The 18,760-nt window shown below is 44.2% G+C and overlaps 1 protein-coding gene across 1 annotated transcript in view; it reads left to right on the forward strand.

Moving 5' to 3' along the window:
• The first annotated feature begins 2,068 nt into the window (after positions 1-2,068).
• LOC102451934 (septin-2) overlaps positions 2,069-18,760 on the forward strand; it is an 86,773-nt gene continuing 70,081 nt past the window's right edge. Inside the window, exons 1-3 of the mRNA XM_075898295.2 lie at positions 2,069-2,247; positions 13,430-13,482; positions 15,363-15,462. Of these exons, the coding sequence (XP_075754410.1) occupies positions 13,456-13,482; positions 15,363-15,462 (127 nt within the window). The 5' untranslated portion in view covers positions 2,069-2,247; positions 13,430-13,455. The remainder of the gene's footprint in view (positions 2,248-13,429; positions 13,483-15,362; positions 15,463-18,760) is intronic.

Raw genomic sequence — 18,760 nt, forward strand, 5'->3', positions numbered from 1 at the left:
GGGTCAATTGAACAGCAGCCCCTGGAACAACAGCCTAGTGACCATTCCTGTGATTTTGAATATGAATATGCATAAGTTGAATATGCTTTATGCAAAATGGGGTAAGTATCCTATTATTCAAGAGCTAGTTATCTCTTGAATTTGTATATTTTATTTGTGTGTATGTACTTTTTTAAAATATAAAGTTAAAAATATAAAGTGTAAACCTATTAATCTAGGTTTTCTAGTGAAAGCCATTAGTGGAACTTACTGGCCCGGTCAGTGCTCAAGATAAAGACCTGTGAATAGTCTAGTTTTTCCTATAAGCCTAAACTGTGATTAGTCCTACAAAGACATGTGACCATGCCACCTGGTGCTGCAATCCATCTTTAATTTTGTATTTTTCCACAGCAATGGGGGGAATGGGACAAATACTCCATGCCCTGGGGAAATTCTATGTAAGGAATGGGAAGCAAACAATGATTGTCTTCAACTGGCTTCACAGATTGCTTCTTACCCTGAGAGGATACATTGAAACACTTGGAAACAAAAGTACTCTAAGGATGGGGTGGAGATTAGGGATTTTAGGGTGTAGTCATCTATATGATTAACTAATAAACTTGGGGTTATCAATTACTCATAACTACATGCACCTCCCTTGTGGAGCTGGTGCCCACAGGGAGCCAGTTTTTAAGTGCTGCCTGCTCCTGACTCCCCCACAGCCTCTGAGAGGCAGCAGCCTGGAGGGTGGAGGTGGCAAACAGGAGCCATTATACATGAGAAACCATCTTTAAGCTGGGTCTCCACACATATGGGCTTCTGTCAAACCACCTCCTCCCCTCCCATGCTGCTGCCTCCCACAGCAGCAGCTGGCAGCAGTTGCTCCACCCTAGCCATGTGGACAGCTGGGGCTACTCCAACCTAGCCACCCATCACAGCTGGGGTCCTGCCAGTTGGGCTACTGGGGTAACTGGTTAGCTGGTAAGCATGCCAGGAAGGCATATACTTATTGGTTAAGCCTGTGTTTCTCAAACTGTGGGACCCAACTCCCCCCACTGGGGGGTCACAAGCAACTTAGAAGGGGGTTGTGGTATCACCAAACTTGAGAACCCCTGGGTTAACCTGTAATATCCCTCAGGCCTTCCCTTGCCTAGATGCACTTATCTGGCTTGTCCACCTGACTGGGAAATGAGAGCTGTTGCTTTGCATCTCCCATAGGCATGCTCACTGGTTGCGCTCAGGGCTGTGCTGTACGCTCTCTGGTGCAGGGAGCCTCAGGAACGTCTAAACTACAGCCCTCTTTCCAAAGTCTAGACATAGCCTCTGTGGCTACGTCTATACTGGCAGCTTCTTACGGAACCGTTCTTCCGCAAAAACTTGCTGGCTGTCTACACTGCACCAGCATTCTTCAGAAGTAAATTTACAGTATAGAGTTGTAAAACAGGGCTTCTTCCAGAAGAGTTATTCCTCTCCCCATGAGGAATAAGCCCTCTTGAACAAGAGCTCTTCCAGAAGAGAACAGTGAAGACAGGCAGCATGAATTTCTTGTGCAAGAAGCCCCTCTGGTTAAAATGGCCGTCAGAGCTTTCCTGCAGAAGAGAGTGTCCACACTGCCATGGATGCTCTTGTGCAAAAGCACACGGAAGAGTTTTTGCACAAGAACCCCTCCGCAAACGAGTTCTTGTACCAGAAGCTGCCAGTGTAGACTAGCCCCATGTTTGTGCAGCACCCAGCCTGGAGGGGAGGAGGAAGGGGCCTGCTCTGGGGCAACAACCACAAAGGCCAGGAAAGAGCCGTTTCCAAGCCCTTCCGGCCGCCAGGGGGCTGCAGAATCATCCCCCCCCCAGTGGCGTCACCGCTGCGAGGCGATGACATCACGTGGCGTCACCACGGGGGATGACGATGATTCTCTCCTGCCCCCCCCCCTTCGCCACACACACGATGGCGCGTCACGCCACTCTGCGTCACTCTGCCCGGTGACGTGGCCCACATCTCTGCTCCGACGGGCACAGCCCCGCCCCTCAGAGCTGCCGTCATCTCTGCCTCACCCCCCCCCCTCGGCCCCGCCCCCGCGCTTGCGGAGCGAGGCGAGAGAGACACTCTAGCCTCCGTCTCGCCTCGTCGCGTGAGTGGAAGAGCAGTAGAGACGCGCGCGGCCGCGGTGCCCTGTGGGATTCCGGCGGAGTAGGGAGAGGGCGGTTCCGGTCTGGATTGCGGCCTGGCAGCTGGGCGCCGCGGCGGGGAGAAGGCTCTCGGGGGTTGGCCCAGGTAGGCACGGGCGCAGGGAGGAGGGAGCCGCGTGCAGCCCGCTGCCGGCGGAGGGGGGGGGGGTCTCTGCAGCCAGAGAGCCCTGTTCACCCTCCCCGGGCCTGGACTGCCCCTCCCGTCCGAGACTAGGCAGGTCCCGTGGGGCGGGCTGGCTCCGCGCCAGGAGCCCGGCTCCTGCTGTGCCTGGCTCGGGGGCTGCGTCTCCGCCCGTGTTGGCCGCCCGCCGCTTTTCCCTCCGAGCTCTGGGGGGGGAGAGTCCCCGGCAGCCATTCCTCTTCTGCCTCTCCTGCAGCGCCCACCCGGCCCTAGGGCTCCAACTGCGCGCGGCAGCCAGGATTTAATTCTTAAGTATGTAGCGCTGATGCTTTTTAATGTCACCAAGCCACAGCACTTTGTAGGCTCCAGGGGGAGCCTACATAGAACATATCAAAGGGCAGAACTTCTTTGGTTGGCTGTCTGTTGAAGACCACAGAAGCACACCGGGAATTGTACATGAAAAAAGCAAACAAACCAAGGACGTGTAGCGCTTTTTAGCTGTGGACTAAGGCCTTGGTCATTGCTCTTGGGCTCTGGGCTTCATAGTTTAATCAGAGGTGTTGAATGTTGATGGAACCAAGACGTTTTGGCATTCCAAATACGTTTTCAAAATAACAGCATCAAGTATAATTTAGGATTATAACTAAGGGAAAATGAGAAAGTGGAAGTTGAACTGTAAATTGCACAGCAGGACAAGACCTAGTACTTGATTTTGATAGCTGATGATACATGCATTAAGTTACTTTATACATCTTAGATTAATTTCTCTCCTACATGCTGAAAAATAAACAGTATCATGGTAATTAAATATACAGGCAGTCCCTGACTTACGAACACCTGGTCGTAACTCAATTTGGTTGTAAGTTGGAAATACCCTTAAAAGTGCTGCCCACGCTGTTCGAAAAACTTGACGTACATGGTTCTCAACTAAAAAATATTATAATGGGTTAATGGGAGGTTGGTCATCAGTACGGATGATCTTAAGTCAGTGTGTTCGTAAGTTGGGGAGTGGCTGTATATTTTTCCAGATCTTTTCTGATCATATGGCACTTTTTTTTTTTTAATTTTATTGCAAGTCATACCTTAGGCTCTCTTGTATGGAGCAACACAGCATAGTCCTTTGCCTTTTCTCTCCATACTTTTAAAACTATCTTACAGAATTGTCACTAACCTTCAGAAGCCCAGTATCTGGCCACCTGCACAGTATTATGATTTATGATGAATAAAATCTATTTAGTTTTTTCCATCAACAATTATTTGTCTTTGGCAAGAGGTTATCAAAGTTCTTTAAGACCATTTTATGGTGTTTTCTTAATACAATGACTCTTAAAAAATATTACCAGTAGCTGCTTGCTTAGGCAAAAACCACTGTGATTGCTACATTTAATGACTAATATGTACTATTTCTTTGAGTTAAATAACCAGCTCTATTAGACTTATTTCTCTATGACTAGTTATAGAAATGTAGCCGTGTTAGTCTGGTGTAGCTAAAACAAAAAACAGGACTATGTAGCACTTTAAAGACTAACAAGATGGTTTATTAGGTTTATATGGTTTATTAGCTTTCGTGGGCCAGACCCACTTTGATCTGAGGAAGTGGGTCTGGCCCATAAAAGCTCATCACCTAATAAACCATCTTGTTATTCTTTAAAGTGCTATATAGTCCTGTTTTTTGTTTCTCTATGACTGTTTGTTGAAGTGATGGCAAGAAAGTGTCTAGAGCACTTTTGGTGTTGTGCAAATAATATTAGAAGCAGATAATCACATTTTTATTGTAAAGTGAATATTAGGGTCAGAGAACTTTAGATTTGTTTATACATTTATACATAACATTCTAAAAATCAGAGTTTTAAATGTTTAATATAATGGAATTATTAGTCTTAAAACTTCATGGAGAGAGTGCTGAATATTGACCATGCAACTAAATAGATCCTGGCAGTGGTAATGCCAATGATCAGGTGTAGTACTTACTACAGCAAATCATATTGTTGGCTTTGGTGAAATAGCTATTTTTACAAGTGGTCTGGCAAGTAAGTATTGGCAAGATTGGACCCGTTCTGTTGGAGCCCGGCAAGATTTTTTGGTACGCATAATGAATTTGTGTTACAGTAACAGTACTCTGTTAAAACTTTAAAATTAGCAGAAAATTGAACTCTGTTTTTTTTATCCAATCTGATTGTAGTTTAGAGCTATACTTTTAAGGCAAGTTTAATGTCCTTCATTGAAATCAGTTATTAAAAAATAGTAGTTGGATGTAAAACTGCTCAGCTTTAACTTGGAGATGGATTTTCACGCAGTGAGTGCAATATATTTCATTATATGAAATAATGGAATTCATACTTGCACAAAGGAGAAAAGAGAACTTAAGCACTTCTTTGGAAAGATGCCAAACCTGTGACAACATTCTATCTATGTTTTGTAACGTAACACCAGAATTGCAACATTGCTACAGTGTGTGGCGTGATTTATGCCTAAATGAAGCCAGGCAGTTTACGATGCTCTGTCTTTTAGATTGTGTGAGAGAGAAGGGAAACTTAGTTCCTAACTAAAAATAAGTTGGTCAGATATGTTGAAAGGTTCCTAAAGAAACAGCCACTTTCTAAGATTGCCTCTTCACAAGAGGAGAGGCACTTCTTGATTTAGTCCTAACTGGAGTGCTGGATCTGGCCCAAGAGATTAAATCTAACTGGACCACTTGGAAATAGTGACCATATTGTAATAAAAGTTAACATCCCTGTTGTGGGAAAAATACCTCAGCAGCTGAACACTGTGGCATTTAATTTCAGAAAGGGAAACTACACAAAAATGAGGTTAGTAAAAAAATTAAAAGGTACAAAAGTAAAATTCCTGAAAGCTGCATGGAAACTTTTCAAAGGCGCCATAATAGAGGCCCAACTTAATTGTATACCCCAAATTAAAAAACACAGTAAGAGAAAAAAAAAGTGTCACTGTGGCTTGGCTTAACCAAGTAAAAGAAGCAGTGAGATAAAAAGGCATCATTTAAAAAGTGGCAGTTAAATCCCAGTGAAGAAAATAAAAAGGAGCGTAAACTCTGTAAATTAAGTGTAAAAATGTAAGAAGAATAAGCCAAAAAGGAATTTGAAGAACAGCTAGCCAAAAAATTAAAAAAGTAATAACAAAATGTTTTTTAAAGTACATCAGAAGCAGGAAGCCTACTAAACAGCCAGTGGGGCCCCTGAATGATCTAGATGATAAACAAGCACTCAAAGATGATAAAATAATTGTGGAGAAACTAAATGAATTCTTTGCTTTGGTCTTCATGGCTGAGGATGGTAGGGAGATTCCCAACCCTGAACAATTTTTTTTAGGTGACAAATCTGAAGAATTGTCCCATATTAAGGTGTCATTAGAGGAGATTTTGGAACAAATTGATAAACTTAACAGTAAAAAGTCACTGGGACTAGAAGGCATTCACACGAGTTCTGAAAGAGCTCAAATGTGAAATTGCAGAACTATTAACGGTGCTTTGTAACCTATTCTTTAAATCAGCTTCTGTACCTAATTACTGGAAGATAGCTAACGTGATGTGATGCCAGTATTTAAAAAGCTCTCTAGCTGTGATCCTGGCAAATATAGACCAGCAAGTCTAATAAATCAGTACCAGGCAAATTAATTGAAACTATAGTAAAGAATAAAATTGTCAGACACATAGATGAACATAATTTGTTGGGGAAAAGTCAACATGGCTTCTGTAAAGGGAACTCATGCCTTACTAATCTGCTAGAGTGCTTTGAGGAGGGTCAACAAACGTGGAAAAAGGGGATCCAGTGTATATAGTGTACTTAGATTTCCAGGAAGCCTTTGACAGGGTTGCTCACCAAAGGCTCTTAAGTAAAGTAAGTTGTCATGGAATAAGACTTTCACAGATTGTTTCCTGTCTTTTAACCAGTTATCAAAGGGTAGGAATAAATGGTCAGTTTTCAGAATGGAGATAACTAGTAGTGTCCCCCAAGGGTACTGCTGGGACCAGTCCTATTCAATCTACTTATTAATGATCGGGAGAAAGGGGTAAATAATGAAGTGGAAAAATTTGTGGATGATACCAAACTGCTCAAGATAGTTAAGACCAAATCAGACTGAAGAGCTTCAAAGAGTTCTCACCAAACTAAGTGACTGGGCAACAAAATGGTAAATGAAATTTAATGTTGATAAAGGTAAAGTAATGCACATTGGAAAAATAATCCCAACTCTGCATACAATATGATGGTGACTAATTTAGCTATAACTACTTGAGAGAGATCTTGAAGTCATGTTGGATAGTTCTCTGAAAACATCCACTCAATGTGCAGCGGCAGTCAAAAAAGCAAAATAATTAAAAAAGGGATAGAGAATAAGACAGAGAATATCTTATTTTCTCTATAGAAAACCATGGTATGCCCACATCTTGAATACTGTGTACAGATGTGGTTGCCTCATCTGAAAAAAGATATATTGACATTGGAAAAGGTTCAGAGAAGGGCATCAAAAATGATTAAGGGTTTGGAATGGGTCCCATGTGAAGAGAGATTAAAAAAAACTTGGACTTTTCATCTTAAAAAAGAGGAGACTAAGGGGGGATATGTTAGAGGTCTATAAAATCATGACTGGTGTGGAAAAAGTCAGTAAGGAAAACCTAAGAACTAAGGGGTCACCAAATGAAATTAATAGGCATCAGGTTTAAAACAAAAGGAAGTTTTTCTTCACTTCAGTCAGCCTGCGGAACTTCTTGCCAGAGGGTGTTGTGAAGACCAGGATTAAAAAAAGAACTAGATAAATCCATGAAGGTTAGGTCCATCAATGTGTATTAGCCAGCATGGTTAGGAATGGTGTCCCTAGCCTCTGTTTGTCAGGGGCTGGAAATGAATGACAGGAGAGGGATCATGTGATGATTACTTGTTCTGTTAACACCCTCTGGGGCATCTGGCATTGGCCACTATTGGAAGACAGGATACTGGGCTGGATGGATCTTTGGTCTCACCCAGTATGGCCGTTCTTATATATCTGCAAGTTGAATAATCAAAAACCAGATAAGCTTTTTTTATTAACTTTTCCAAGTCCTCTTGTTTAAAGATGAAAGACATAAAACCTTTTAGTCAATTAATTTGTATTGAATATAAACAGAACTGTTTACATTACCAATTTGTTCAATAATGAGGGTGATAAGCACAAAAATAAGGGAACAGAGCAACAATGAAGCATTATGTATTGAATTATGTGTTAGGGATGTAATAGTGTATATTTGAAACATTAACTGATGAGACTGGACTCATTTAATCTTCATGGTTACATGCATGGACTCTATAACAGTAGCAGCTTTGCATGGAGGAGGAGGGAAGAGCAGGTGGGAGTTGGTGCTCGTGGAAAGCTGGCTTAAAATCAGGCTTCCCACACATACCAGCTTCCTCTTCTCTCTCCCCTCCCCCCCATCAGAGGCAACAACGGGGGGAAAGGGAGCAGAAGCTGGTGCTTGGGGAGCCAGCGTAAAAGCTGGTTCCCTCCCGCACCATCTCCGTTGGGAGTTGGAGAAACAGAGGCTTAGCAGGCAACCAGGCATGAGCCAGGAATCAGCTGATTGCCAGCTTGTGCCCAGTCCTAGATGCTGCGCCTCTGTTTTTTAAATGTATTAAGAGCTGGCAGAAGTGCAGCAAGGGGAATCAGGTGCGAGCAGGGAATTATCTGTCTTGGCTTGTGCCTGGTCTCCCCCACCCACTGCGCTTCAGCCTTTTATGTTTATTAAGAGCCTGCTGGGAGAGCTATAGTGGAGTAGAGCTGTAGCAGGGTTAGCTCCTAGTTGATTAATTGATTAAACGCCATTTAACATCCCTTTCCCAGTGGTCACTGTGACTATAGAGTCCTTCCGAACAACCTCTCCCTTTCCATGTTCTGGAATACACTTTCCATTTTCTGGGCACAACCAAATCCTCACCTTCCTTTTAGTTAGGAGAAGAGAAAGTTTTATACAAAATTTGGAGGCCCTAGCTCTTACTGTTTTGGAGGAGTTCTTGAACAAACTGATTAATACACGGATGTACATTTCTAAAGTATATAGCCTAGTACCTCTAAGATCTTGAATTAAATGATATTTTTTTGTAAACTGGTCTTCATCTAAAATGTGTGTACACACAAGACTTTTTTATCATTTAACAAAAGAAATGCAATGTCCTTAATTTGTAATAGAAGCCATAAAGTTACACCCAATTGCTTGATAATGCTACATACAAGGTACTTAGATGTGGGATTATTTTGACTTGGTCTGCCTGCCAGTGCTGTAGCAATAGCAAATTTGAGGTTAGAAATAGGAGTTAAATCCCTATATTCTAGTTTCAGGGAAATAAGTTGTATAGTTTTCTAACAGAAGGAAGTTAATGCACTTCTGCATTACTCTGAAAAACATTGTTTTACACATCCATTGTTCAGTCTGTGACAGCTGGTTCCGTTCTGAAGAAATGAACAGCGTTGCCAGCCTTTTGATATGGACGGAGCCTCCCTTCACTAGGAATGGCCTGGAATGAATATTATCTGGAAAAGTGTAAAATCCTTTTCCACTGAACTCCCATATTTCTTGGTAGGCACGAGGTTTTCTAAATAGTTTCCAGTATTGTTTCTGACGTGCTTCCATAGCTAGATTGGACTTCTTTTGTCACAGTCCATTATAATAACAGAGATATTCCGCAGAACAGGTTGGACCTCCCTTGTCCATCACCCTTGGGACCTGACCCATCCTGAATGAGGGAATTTGCTAGATCGGAGAGGTCCCCTGCCATCAGCCTTCTAGGACACTTGCCCTCCCTGGCAGAACTCCCCAGCCACAATGGCCTCTCTTTTCCCTGCCCGACCAGGAATCCTCAGAAACGGGGTTGCCAACTGCCCCGCTTCTGCTGTGCTTTGCCAGGGATCCTCGGGGACAGGGCTTGCTGGCTGCCCTGCTACTGCCCCACCCAGCCAGGGCTCCCCGAACGGGGTTTGCTGGTCCCTCTGCTGTCCCACCCAACCAGGACTCCCTGGGGATGGAACTCGCCAGTCCTGCTAGACTTGGCTCCCTAGGGATGGGTTCCCAGCCAGTTCGCACACCCTGGTGCCAGGACTCTCTGATCCAGCAATGTCCAAGGATTACAGATGTTGCCGGATCAGAGTGCACCCGATTTCAGAGATTCCACCGGTATTTAGTTCAAATGTTCTTGGTGACTTACTGGTGGTTTACACTTTTGAAATCTGGGAGCATGTGTGATCACATTGTGCTGATAAAACCAATTCTAGCACACATCCTGTATTATAGTTTTCACTTCTTGGGTTGCTTTTTTAAATTACCAAAAGGACATCAAATATTTTTAAGTATTGATTTCAGAAAAGAGAAATCCTTGCATGGTCTCCTGGATCTGAATTGGGTATTGATGTTTTAAAAATATAATTTATTTAAAATAGAATTTAAAATTATGTAAAGTAGCTTTTCTGGTAAATTTCCATAACATTTTTTTCTCATTACCATTAGGAAAATCCCATACTGCCTATTGCTAATACTTCTTACATCCTGAAAGGAACAAAGGAAATGACCTGGTTTCCTTCCTCTCTGCCTCACAGGATGGTTTTTTCATGGCAGAAGATGGTAGGGTTGGGTGACCTGCATGTTGTGCCTGTTTGCACACGTAAAGGCGGTAACTTACATTGATATTTGCTGGTCCATAAACAGATAGCTGTTTAAGATGGGACTCCTGTGAGATTGGAATTATGCATTAGAAGCCGTAATTTACCAGTGCATTGTCAAAGAGCCACAATAATATGGCAGCAGCCCCTGATCAGCTCCTTCTCTTACCTGCTGACAGCACCTCTGATCAGTGCCTCTCCTTTTCTCTCTGCCACCTGCCGAGGGATACCAAAACAGTTTGTATAGTGAGAATGCTGAGAGCCATTGAATCAAACTGTAAACTTTGCATGTGATGGAAACAACTTCAAGTCAGGGGGTGCAGCAGCAGCCCCTGCTTCCCTAATTCCAATATCTATGTTCTCACTGCAGTTAACTGTTTCGTGGTGTGCAGGAGGTTCTGGGAGAGAGGCTACAGGAGTGAGGGTGTTTCCGTTAATGGCGTTGGTTACACTCAGTCTACTGGGAAGGTTAACCAATGAGCCCAGGCAAGAGCTGCTGGCTTTGCTTCTGGGGAGGGAGCCTCACTGCAGCAGCAAAGCCGCCTCCCTAGAAGCCAGACTGATGAGCTGGCAGCACTGCTTTTGGGGATGCTTCTCTGTGGGCTCTGCAGTATAAAGCTAAACTTCATAATACAGAGTCTGCAGCATGTGTAACCATGTAACAGGATTTTTTAACATCCCTATTCCTTAACTTTTCCTTTTTTCTAGTTGTTTTCATTTAACACAGTAGTGTATAGTCTGCCGCAATTTTTGTTTTTTTTTGTTTCTGCTGTTTCCTTGTTTGCGTGCTTTTAGTTCCAAATGAGCTGTGTGGTTGACTGGTCAGCTCATAACTCTGAGGTTCTGCTGTAGTGTCATTCTTTCTGGGCCTTTTCAGTCATTATAAAGTTATATTGGGGATAAACTGAAAACCAAGAGGTAAAATGCTCACTATCCTGTTACCAGTCCCTGAAGACATCCAGACTCCCCGTTAAAAGAGAAAATTTCAGAGGACTGGGGAAAGGCAGAAGAAGAAAAATGCCAATATATTTTCTTTGTTAGGAAGATTATTGTTTATTGTAAGCCTTGTTCTGTGAGAAGTTAGTTTCTGTGAGCCAGATGTACATACACAGTGGAACTCAATAATTGTAGCTCTTCTGTTTTCCAACTCAGTTATTTTGGCTAGTACTGAAATATCACTTGTAACAATAGCAGTGTTCTAGAGCTCATCAATTATGGTTTATCTTGTTAGTTCTTAGGGAAGGGTAACAACAGACATTTCCAAATATGGAACAAAACTTGGGCAAGCAGTGATCTGCATCTGTAGTTTAAGTAGTAACTAGGGAATTAAATCTTGATTTACGTCATCTTTGCAAATTCATAATTTTGGCTGGTTGAAAACCTAACTCCTACTGTGTTGGGTCATAAAACCAAACTCGACTGCTTCTAGGGATATTAAAAAGCTTTTTTTTTTTTTTTTGGTAAATATGTAACTGCTGAAATTTTCAGCAGTTACACGTTTACATGTGTGGGAGGTAGTTCCATGTCCCCTTTCTGCCCATACTGCTCGGGGGGGGGGGGGGGGCGGCAAGTGACTCCCTGTGAGCCAGTGCTTGTGGGGAGCCTGCTTAAAAGCCGGATTCCCGTGAACACCAGCTCCCTCCTGCTCTTCCCTTCCACTTGCAGCCTCCTGCTGCCTGTGATACAGGGATAACAGAGAGGGTGAGGCTTGCATATAGCCATGAAGGTTAACCAATATGCCCAGGCTCATCTGTTCACATTTAAGCGTGTACACTATCTCATCCCTAATTGCTATGAAATCATACTCAAAATAGTCTGAGAATCATAATCTGGGGGATGCCTGGTTAGAGACACTCAGGGTCCTAGAAACAAGATTGGTATTTCTTAACCAATAGCGGCTCTAGACAAAGGAACTAGATAATATGTAAGGAGGCTGGTGGAGGAGGGAAGATGCTGAGTTGACCTTGCTTACAGCTATAGTCTATACAGCCAGCAGAGAATTTGAAACTTTTTGTTAAATTTGGGCTTTCCTACTTTGTATCTGCAGAGTTAAATGATCAAGTTTTTATACTAGGATTTGGATGAGCAGCTGCATTTAATGACTTGTGCCACATCCTGCTGGCTAGAGTAGCTACTACTGGGAAGCATCTGTTTTCTGAGTGCACAGGTGTCTGTGTAGGTCACTTCCCTCCTTTCTCAGCCAAGAGCTGTATTGTCAACAAGTCAAGCTGTGAATTATTCTTCCCCTCTCTCTATTTCCTTTGTGTTATGTAGCTGCTCTGAATATAATGGATTCTTAGTCTATATAACACAGCTAGCATTCTTCAAATATGGAGTCTTGTGAGCCTCCCAAAATATATAGTTCTTCTGGGTAGCTAGTTGTTATTGAAATACAGATACTTTGAACATATACATTAACAGCATAGTTAATTTTCATTTCTACTGGGTATTGGCTGAATGCCAGGCTATTCCCACATTCAGTGTTGTATTAGTAGTTAGGGTTTAGAGATGCCATTTACATTGAGAATATTATTTTTGTCACATCTGTCACCCTCAAAGTCTGTGGGTATTTTGGTTTTCTGGAAAATCTTCTCATTTTTGCTTTCTGATGAGACTTTAGGAATTTTTTTAATGAAAGGTTCATTAAAATCCACCTGGCTATATGTAAATTTCCCCTGAGGTGAGGGGGAGGAGGAAAAGTATTTTTCAGCTCTCTAGAAAAAGAGGAGGAAATGATGCATGGCAGGATAAGAAGGGAAAGTGCATGGGAGAATTAGGGTATTGGCAAATAGTTGAACTAAAACAAATTACATCAGCAGCACCGACCATCATCAGATTCAGTAAGAAGCATCTGGCACCTACTTAAAGAAGCAAAAAGTAATGCAAGGAGACAGAGTTCTAAAGCTAGGTTTAAACGTTAGTACAATCTTGATTTACAAGTGCTTAGTCATATCTATTAGATTACCTGTTATTTGAATAGCTTGGTAAATTGCGTAGTACAGGCAGTTCCCGGGTTATGTACAAGATAGAGACTGTAGGTTTGTTCTTAAGTTGAATTTGTATGTAAGTCAGAACTGGTACATATTGTAGGGGAAACTCTAGCCAAACATTTCTCCAGAGCTCAGTTTTATTCTCCCACATCTCACTTCACTCAGTCCTTTATTCTCAAGCTGAGGTGTCTGCTGAGAAAAGCCGCTCCGCGTCTCCCTGGTCTGCTGGGGGGAAGCAGCTAGTGCGGGGTTGCCTCACCCCGTTTGTAAGTAGGGATCTGATGTAAGTCGGATCCATGTAACCCGGGGACTGCCTGTAGTGTTATTGCAGCTAATAAGTGACTAAATCTACCAAATCTATTGCTGACTAAAGTGCTTATTCCCTGTATGTTGAGGAAAACCATTTTCATTTCTCTTTAGCATATTATAAGATGTGTATCCGCTCTTGATCATGTGCTTAAACTTATGATGAATCTAATCCATAGTGTACTATTAACAGAGATCTTGTTTTCTAGGTTCTGAAACGTGAAGAGGACAGAACATGTCTCAGTCAGGTGAAAAAGTAAAGGTAAAGAGTTGCTTTCAAAATACAAATGTATATACTTTTGTTGAACTTTTCAAAATACTCATAATTTCACTGAAAAAGTTAAAACATTCTGACTAAATATATTACCTCAAATATATTTCTTAAACAGGACTTTTACTAAAAAAATTACTTATATTTATACACAGGATTGATGTCAGGGAGTAAAATCCTGTTTAATCAGTTAACCAGTTAAACAATGTTTTTAATCAATTAATCGCTTAATGGGAGTAGGCAGAAGGCCCACTGGGCTGGAGCAACCCCCCCCCCCCCCCCCCCCCCCACTGTGGGAGCAGGCTGCTCTGGCATACCTGGAGGGCCCCTGTCTGTGACACATTGGGCTGCTCTGGTCAAGCGGGGCCTGCCATGAGCAGGGACTGCTTCAGTCCCCACTTGCGCTGTTTCCCCTGCTGCACCTTTGTCTCCCCTGCCCTCTTGTGGAGACAGTGCTAGGGGGAACCGGCTTTTAAGATGGCTCCCCTGAGCATCAGCCCCCGCTTCCTCTCATTGGTGGGACAGCAAGGGATGGGAAGCACCTAGTGAAGTAGTGACTGGACTACCTGAAATGCCTAGGCTTCTTGTGTAATTGACTAGTTGCTTACATCTGTACTTTAGTTTTATGTTAACCTATGCTACTAACTTTGTTCACTTACGTGATCTATAGGTGCATCTTGTGAGGTGATGGTAAACTCATACTCAGTGCATTATTACCATGCGTGCTTGTATTTCTACATATATTTACGGAAGTGTTTTTCTTCTGCATGTGTACATAGGCATTCTTAGGTACTGAAATTTTTCACCTGTATCAAATGAACCTATTTCCACTATTTTTTCAGATTAAAAGTGTCAGTGATATTATGATTGATTGTGATTTAAATCTTTATTACATTTTTAACATACCTCAAAGTCCACTTTAACACTCTCTCACACAGGACTGCCCTTGCAAACCTCCCAACCCCCCTACCTCACCACAAACAAACCCCAAAATAAAACACAAGTCAGCTCTGGTGTACTTGGATTGATTGCCTCCTGGCATATTGGGTTTAAGCACAAGTATCTGAGCCTAATACAGGGCAAGATTGCTGTCGATGGATTTGGCAGATGCTTTCAGGCATTGTGGGGAAATAGGAGGCTCCTGACAGGCACTGATTCAGCAGGAGGAGGGCCTATGGAAAAAACAAAAAAACTCCAGGGAAGAGGTGCTGGAAGATCAGGAAGACAGATCTTCAAATAGGAAACAGTGTGCCCACCTGGAGCTTGGGGTGAAAAAAACGAACTTCAAATGGAAGACCAACTTTCAGGAAGAAGGTGTGGGTCCAGCTGAAACTGAGATGAACATTTTGTAGATTTGCAGTCTATTTTGATTGACTTCGTTCAGGATCTAATTCACTGGACCCTAGAAAGGGAATGTGTTGAATAGCTGGGCACTGTCGGTTTTAAAGGTGCTTAAAAAGAAGAGAATACTGAAGCTGGTCTTAGAGCCAGGTGTGGCAAGAAAGGGGTGATAGAGGCACACTTGACCGTTTACAGTCATAAACAGGGCTACTTGTCTCTTACTATGGTCTTGTGTTAATGACACAGTGTTGCTTGCAAACGTATGGTCAGTGTTGTCTGAGGGCAGCCTTTTGCTGCAGTACTATATGTTCCAGAGCTCCTATTGAATCTTTCATTCTCTCAAAGGCTGCTATGGGAAGGTAGTTTTGGGAAAGGGTGTTTCTAAGGTTAGTCTTGCTACAGTGCCAAGTAATGTGTTGATTCTTTGTGCAGTTTACATGCAAATGTGCTCTATTTGACATAGAATCACATGAACTTCATTTCAGCTGTTTTGTTTCTTGACTTGTATTCAATTTTGTTTTTCTTCCCAGTTTTCTGACTCAGCAGGCTATGTGGGGTTTGCTAATCTGCCCAACCAAGTCCACAGGAAGTCTGTAAAAAAGGGATTTGAATTCACTCTAATGGTGGTTGGTAAGTAGTTTTCTTTAATGGCTTAAGTATTAAAATATTTTGTCTTGCACATTAGAGGCTGGCCTACAGAAACATCTAGTTTACAGCAAGTTGAGGAGTAAAATCCACCTCACAATAGCATGTCACTCACTCAAGTGGCCATGTGGACCCTGCTGTCTCATACTAACAGTTTCTTGGTGTGCTTTGATTTATGCCTATTTAAACATGAAGTAGATCAAAACACACTAAGGAACTGCTATGCAAATGAGCGGGGTCCACAAAATAGTGTATGGTAGATATATACCCCAGCTTGTATGCACTAAATGTTCATTTAGACAAGACCTAAGTATGCACCTGTTTTTAATTATCTATTCTATTTGTTGTAGGAATATTAAACATTTGACCAATAAGCATGAGACTTACTGGTTAACTGGCCCTTGCAGGTGAACTTTGGCGGTGGCCATCCACACCAGGCTGGAGCAGCCCCCACTGTGGAGGGACCAATGAGCTGTGCTGTGGGGTCCCATGGCCACAGCGGGACCTCAGAGCTGGGGCAGGACTCATGGCTGCAGTGGAACCCCATGGCTGTAGCCACAATGGGGCCAGTCAGTAGGCCCTAATTTAAAATAGTTAAATGGCTAAGCACTAGCATTTTACCTATTAAACATCCCTGATTTGATGTGTTGAAGAACAAAGACTTACACTATTGTATTCTTATCAAATTAAATCCTGTTATTTTGTGAAGTTTTATGGGAGGGAACATTTTCTACTTATTAAAGCAGAGGTGGGCAATACTTTTTGATTGGGAACCGTGCCAAGATTTTGGTAAGTGATCAAGGGCCACACTTTTCTGTGGAGGGGCTGTGAGATCTGGGACAGAGGTTGGGTGCAGAAGGAAGCTCGGGTTAGGGGACTTGGGTGCAGGAAGGAGTGTGGGGTCTGAGAGAGAGATTGGGTGAACGAGGGAATTGTGACCTGGGGCAGAGGATTGGGGTGTGGGCTGGTAGGGGGTATAGGTGCAAGAGAGGATTTGGCTTGGGGGAGGGGCATAGGAGGGGTAGAAGCTTGGGATGGAGAGGGGAGTTGTTACCTGGAAGTGGGGGGAGGAGAGTTCAGAGGATTTGGGTTGTGACCTGGGACAGAGGATTGGCAAGTAGGGTCTTAGGAAGGGGGCATGAGTGCAGGAGAAGTGTTCTTTCCAAGGGGAGAATTTAGCATAGTCCAGGTATGTGGCTTTTCTGCCCCAAATCCCTTCCCCTAGTCCTTGGTCCCAGTGCCAGACAAGGAGGGAGGGAAACCCTGCTGGTTCCACAGTCATGCCTCCTCCCACCCACTGGTCCAGACACCAGAGCTGGGTGGGAGTTGGGGTTTGGGCGGGGTGGGGTATTAGAGGCATGCTTTGGCTGGGAGGTGGTTATTTAAGCAGCTCCCAGCCAGCAGTGCTCTCAGGAAGGCAGCCCTAGCCCTTGGCCCTGCGAGCCTTCCCACCCACTTTCCCCTCATCACCCAAGCCGGCTGCACCAAAAGTCATCTGTACACATTTGTGCTTTGCACTCTTCACTTCCCCACCCTTGTGTCTTGCCAAGATACCGAGTGGCGGGACCTCTTACCACCAATAGAAGGTGGCTTATGCCTGCCTACCTCCCAAGCCCCAAGAGAAGCAGCCCTAAACCGCTGACTGGCTGTGCGTGTAGCTCTCTGTGCTGTGAGGCAGTAGGGAAAATCTTCACACTGCTCTCACACCAGGCAAAATCTCTCAGCTCCTATTGGCCAGAAACGGGCCAATGGGACTTGAGAAATTGTGCTGCCCTGCCCCCGCACTCAGCAAAATCTCTTAGCAACTGGGCAATAGGAGCTAAGAGACTTTGCTGGGGGCAGGGGCAGAGTGCTGAAGCCGCTCCCCCCGCCCTTCTTTTCCCTGCAACTCAGAGAGCCACAGGAAGCAGCTAGCCACTTTGATTGGCTCTGCTCCCTGCCACATGGATGGACACGTTGGATCAAAAGGCTTGGTGAGCTCAGTGCAGCCTGAATCTTGCCCACCCCTGTGTTGAAGCATGGCTAAGGGCCAATGATTCAGATTTCTATTCCTGCCTCTTCTAGTGTTTTTATCCCAACTCATTATTTGACGTTAGTCACTAAACTTCTCTTAGACCGGTTTCCCTGTCTGAAAATGGGGATGTACGTGCATAGTGGCAACTTGATGTTGAAATGAGGAATCTATTCCTAGCTCTTCTACTGCTTCCACTGCGACTCAGTGTGTGACGTTAAGCATGATGTCTCTGACTGAATTTCCCCATACGAAAATAGTGTTCCTTCCAATTAGACAATACCAAGTACAAAGTAATTTAAAAGTGGCTTATTGAGTTACATTGGTATTTTTACCTTTTAGTTAAGCAAACCCATACAGTTGCTTTTATAAAACGCAAATTACTTTCCTTTGTCAAGAAGTTTTTTGAGATACTTGTTTAATTATTATATATTATTGAGAAGGATGTAGGAGAAAGGAAATTACATTTTTATCAGGAGGAACCATATGTAACCACTTAAACAGCCTGTGTGCTGACAGTTATAGCATTGACCAAAGATTGTATAAGAAATTATTTACAGAAATTGTTTCCTACTTGTGGTTGTTGATCAGTGTAGAACTTATTATGTCTTATTGTTGTTAATGACAAATAGAAGATTTGCCTATCTAAAACTAGCTTAGCAACATCAAGAGTTGTAAAAGTAGTTTCATGAAACAATTTATGTACCGTATATTCCGGCGTACAAGACGACCTCTGAAGTTAAAAAACATCCCCCAAAAATCGGGGGTCGTCTTGTACGCCGGATGCCCCGCCGCCGGAGCCCCTCCGCGGCTTTGAAAGCCTCGGGGGAAGCCGGCGGGGGGGCATCCCAGGCGCGCATGGGCTGCCCGCCCGCCGGAGCCCCTCCGCGGCTTTGAAAGCCTCGGGGGAAGCCGGCGGCGGGGCATCCCAGGCGCGCATGGGCTGCCCCCCCTCCGGAGCCCCGCGGAGGGGCTCCGGAGGGGGGGCAGCCCATGCGCGCCTGGGATGCCCCGCCGCCGGCTTCCCCCGAGGCTTTCAAAGCCGCGGAGGGGCTCCGGCGGGCGGGCAGCCCATGCGCGCCTGGGATGCCCCCCCGCCGGCTTCCCCCGAGGCTTTCAAAGCCGCGGAGGGGCTCCGGAGGGGGGGCAGCCCATGCGCGCCTGGGATGCCCCGCCGCCGGCTCCCCCGAGGCTTTCAAAGCCGCGGAGGGGCTCCGGCGGGCGGGCAGCCCATGCGCGCCTGGGATGCCCCCCCGCCGGCTTCCCCCGAGG

This window comes from Pelodiscus sinensis, chromosome Z (genome assembly GCF_052426305.1).
Source record: "Pelodiscus sinensis isolate ZL-2025 chromosome Z, ASM5242630v1, whole genome shotgun sequence".
Taxonomy (NCBI): Eukaryota; Metazoa; Chordata; order Testudines; family Trionychidae; genus Pelodiscus; species Pelodiscus sinensis.